We start from the raw sequence: 4,827 nt of genomic DNA, 5'->3' as shown, positions 1-4,827 counted from the left end.
TTTTTTTTTACTCTGCATCATTTGGGAAGGGCTCCTAAGCAAGCATTCGGTTGGGGATAATGAGTCTCACTCTTTTTATCCCTGTCTCTCTCAACCTCGTCGTCTCAGTCTATCTGCTTATAAAAAATGTATCTCTCTCTCTTCTCCCCTCCTTCCAGTTACCTCTTCCCCCCCCCCTCGATCCCTCACTCCCCAATTCTTCTGTCTTTTCCGTACCTCCATCTCCACCTCTTCCTTAGCTAAAATAAATATTCAGACAGCTAGTGACATTAGGAGAGTTGTAATGATAGCTGGGGCTTCTTGTCAGCATTGCTTATTTATTTTTGTGCTGTTGTGAAAATCAATAAAGAAAGTTGTCTAAACATGAAAGCGGGAGCACAGGGTGGGGTGACAGGAACAAACTGTCATTTAWTTTCAAACAAACCACCACCTGGTCTGCCTGAGAATGACAACACACACATTTTCAGGTAGGCAGTCGCACTCAGTCAGACACACAAACGTACACACTCAAACGCACGTACGCACACTAAAGACGAAAGGACTCACTGGGAGCGGTCCCACCTGACAAACTCAGTGAATCCAATCCAATCCCCCAAAATGCCAACACGTAATCCTCTGTGATCTCTTTTAATTAGCTTCTTCTTCTCCACACACACACTCTAGTACAGCTAACCTTGTGGGGACAAACAATTCAGTCTCATTCAAAAACCTATTTTCCCAAAACCTAACCTTAACCCTAAAACTAACCCTAAACCCCCTAGAAGTAGCATTTGACCCTGTGGGGACTAACAAAATGTCCCCAGATGGTCAAATTGTTGTTTGTTTACTATTCTTGTGGACACACACAAAGTCCCTCAACATCTCATTATTCAAACATGTACAAACAGCTGGTCAGATGAGTTTGGTCAGAAGCCTGAGGTTCATTGATAATYAAGCAGTTTATTCAGCTCTAGACATTCATCCAGTGTTAAGATATGCACCCAGGTCTTCTCTAGTGCAGAGCCGGTGGGTGGAAAGGAGGAGGAGGAAGATGAGGAGGATATTGCATGTGGTGAGCAGCATTATTGCACAACTCCACACGTCACTCTTTCAGAGTTTACTCTTCACAGGTGAGCCTAAGGGAAAGACAGAACAAGGTGCATCAGAAACCTGTGAAATTCAGTAGCCATGACTGGATATAACATAACATGTTGTAAGACATTATATATATATATATACACACACTGAACAAAAATATAAATGCCACATGTAAATTGTTGGTCTCATGTTTCATGAGCTGAAGTAAAAGATCCCAGAAATGTTCCATTCACACAAAAAGCTGATTTCTTTCAACTTTTGTACACAGTTGTTTATATCTCTGTTAGTGAGTCTTTCTCCTTTGCCAAGATAATCCATCCACCCAAGATAATCCATCCACCTGACAGGTGTGGCATATCAAGAAGCTGATTAAACAGCATGATCATTACACAGGTGCACCTTGGGCTGATGAAACTGTGGGTTTTGCACAACTGAAGAATTTCTGCAAAAACTGTCAGAAACCGACTCGTGGAASCTCATCTGCATGCTCGTTGTCCTCAACAGGGTCTTGACCTGACTGCAGTTCGGTGCTGTAACCGACTTCAGTGGGCAAATGCTCACCTACGATGACCACTGGCACYCTGGAGAAGTGTGCTCTTCACGGATGAATCCCGGTTTCAACTGTACTGGTCAGATGGCGTCGTGGACGAGCAGCTTGCTGATGTCCACGTAGTGATCACAGTGCCCCATGGTGGCGGTGGGGTAATATTATGAGCAGGCATGAGCTACGGACAACATATAAAATAGCATTTTATCGATGGCAATTTYAATGCACAGAGATACCGTGACGAGATCCTGAGGACCATTGTCGTGCCATTCATCCGCRGCCATCACCTCATGTTTCAGCATGATAATGCAKGGCCCCATTTCACAAGGATCTGCCCACAATTCCTGGAAGATGAAAATGTCCCAGTTCTTCCATGGCCTGCATAATCACCAGACATGTCACCCATTCAGCKRGTTTGGGATGCTCTGGATCGACGTGTATGACAGCATGTTCCAGTTCCCGCCAATATCCAGCAACTTCGCACAGCTATTGAAGAGGAGTCGGATAACATTCTACAGGCCACAATCAACAGCCTGATCAACTCTATGAGAAGGAGACGTGTCGAGGCCAATGGAGGTCACACCAGATACTGACTGGATTTCTGATCCACACCCCTACTGTTTTTAAGGTAACCGTGACCAACAGATGCATATCTGTATTCCCAGTCATGTGAAATCCATAGAWTAGGGCGTAATTTATTTATTTAAATTGACTGATTTCCTTATATGAACCWTAACTCAGTAAAATGTTTGAAATTGTTGCGTTTCTATTTTAGTTCAGTGTAATATACATAATGTACTGTGAGAACAGTATCTGTCAACACAAGTAGGGCTGAGAGGGTTACCACAGTCATTCAACCAGGATCACACCATACATCTCTCACAGGAAAAGACTAGTACAATATTCCACACAGTCAGTTTGAACAGCGAACATTCACCTCAAGGCTAGCCTTAACCTATGGGGATCCTTGGTTAGACTTCTTCTATGATACTAGCACAGCACAATTTGTACAGTCTGCTACATTGTCAGTTGGTTAGGAAAGGGTCTAGGTTAGGAGTTAGGAAACTACAGAAGGGTTCCACAAACACCACAGCACGATCAGTTCAATCACTGTCAGACCCTTGATAGCAAAACTACCATCGTTGCCATAGCTACAGCTAGCGACACACATGACACATCTCTACTCCACACCATGCGTGTTACCTGTGTTCGAACAGGGCACTCTGATCAGCAGGCTAAGGGCGGGTACAAAGATAAGGGGTAAAGAGAGATGATTGGCTAAGAGGCCTGTCAGTACCGTAGCTCCAGATATGGAGCCACCATGACAAGTCGTTTTACATGGAGTGGTGTTACCAGAGCAAACCAGTGTTAACTACTAGCTACTCCCACTGGTGTCAAATGAGTCAGAGGTGATGATTTGGCTGTGTAGGATATGTATGGTGCCACTGTGTATGTGTTGACTCACCAGAAGGGAAGTAGAGAGGGAGGTTTTTCAGGTACAGCTCCTTATCAGTGGGCAGGAACACACAGAAGATCACTCTGTCCAGCTTTATGACACACACACACACACACACACACACACACACACACACACACACACACACACACACACACACACACACACACACACACACCAAACATCCATATAAATAAGTGGAAGACCATAATTTTGTCTCGAGGGCCACAGCAGGATTTTAAAATTCAGGAGGGCAGCAGAGATTTTCTTTTTGGAACAATTTGTTGGTCAGAAAAAGAGCAGTTATCTGAAAAGGTATAAGTCCATTAGTATTTCTACCTACTTTCTATCAAGTTTTAGACTTTCAACAGTGGCCTGGAGGTTTTTTTTATAACCCAAAATAATAATTACCCCCTCAACAACAAAAAAAGATTGAATGTGCTTACGGGCCGGATGTTGTCTACCGCTGGTATAACTGTAGAATAAAGTTGATCTTCAGAAGCGATGCTAAATACTGAGAACAAAGCATTTTCATAGAAAACTAGTTGTAATATAACAGCTGTATGTCCGGACTATGTCTTCATCAGCCCAGAGAAAAGATCTCTACGATATCAGAACACTGTTAATAATAACCAGCAGTGACCTCTATAAGCCAGGTACCCTGCGGCAGGCAGTGGGCCCTCCCATCACTTCACATCCTCATTACTCAATGAACACACTGCCATTAAGTCCYTGTTTGGACTGGAGCAGAGCTGGATGCTGGTTCACTCCACTACAATTAGGCCACAGATCCAGCAGAAGCTATCATTATCTATACAGTGTATATATCATAGGGTTTGGTAGGAAGCAGATGTTATTGGCATCAGGTAAAAACAGTCAGAACTATGGACGCTGGGAGAGTGCAGAGGAAGATTGACAATACATCAGAATCTGGAGGTCAAAATAGGATATTTTTAGTACTATTAAATTAGGAACTTCCTTTTTGTTTTGGTTTAATATGTACATATCTCATGCTGTTGTGTCAACTTGTATAACTAAAAAAAGTTATAAATAATTGATCACAAAAATAGTGTACACTGGAGGAAGAGTAGAGGAGGAAGGAGTGAATGATGAAGAAGAAGATAGTAAAGATAACAGACAGGCAACAGACTAACTTCCCTCCAGTCATCTATTCCTCTTCTCTCTTCTGTCAGGAAAAGGTGTGTATTAGTCCTCTAAGCCCGTCAGGAGCCAATTAAAACACAGCCTTAGCCACGAGTGTGTGTGTGTGTGTGTGTGTGTGTGTGTGTGTGTGTGTGTGTGTGTGTGTGTGTTGTCGCAGTCCGCCCTCTCCTGACTCTCTCCAGAAAACCAAAAACAACAGCTGTGAGACAGAATACCAGAAGGAAAGGAAAGAAAATAATAATTAGACACACACACAAACAAGAGCACACACACCTTCTCATGGTGTTCATCCAGGTACTTCCTGACAGTCTCCAACGCGACGTGCACAGCCTGCTCAGGTGGGTATCCTAGACACAAACACAGACACAAACACACAGCAATTACTGTGGTGTGCAGGTGGCCAAGAGCACTGTGTTATGGGTGGCCAAGAGCACTGTGTTATGGGTGGCCAAGAGCACTGTGTTTTGGGTGGCCAAGAGCACTGTGTTATGGGTGGCCAAGAGCACTGTGTTATGGGTGGCCAAGAGCACTGTGTTATGGGTGGCCAAGAGCACTGTGTTATGGGTGGCCAAGAGCACTGTGT

At 43.8% G+C, this 4,827-nt stretch overlaps 1 protein-coding gene across 1 annotated transcript in view; it reads right to left on the bottom strand.

The window, feature by feature from the left end:
• Positions 1-376: 376 nt before the first annotated feature.
• Positions 377-4,827, bottom strand: part of LOC111965932 (ADP-ribose glycohydrolase MACROD1) — a 14,171-nt gene continuing 9,720 nt past the window's right edge. The window contains exons 3-5 of the mRNA XM_070444273.1: positions 4,518-4,591; positions 3,090-3,171; positions 377-1,115 (exon numbers count right to left, since the gene is read on the bottom strand). Coding sequence (XP_070300374.1) covers positions 1,090-1,115; positions 3,090-3,171; positions 4,518-4,591 — 182 coding nt within the window. The 3' untranslated portion in view covers positions 377-1,089. The remainder of the gene's footprint in view (positions 1,116-3,089; positions 3,172-4,517; positions 4,592-4,827) is intronic.

The sequence above is a fragment of the Salvelinus sp. IW2-2015 genome, linkage group LG6.2 (genome assembly GCF_002910315.2).
Source record: "Salvelinus sp. IW2-2015 linkage group LG6.2, ASM291031v2, whole genome shotgun sequence".
NCBI classification, from domain to species: Eukaryota; Metazoa; Chordata; class Actinopteri; order Salmoniformes; family Salmonidae; genus Salvelinus; species Salvelinus sp. IW2-2015.
This window is presented reverse-complemented; position numbering and strand designations above follow the sequence as displayed.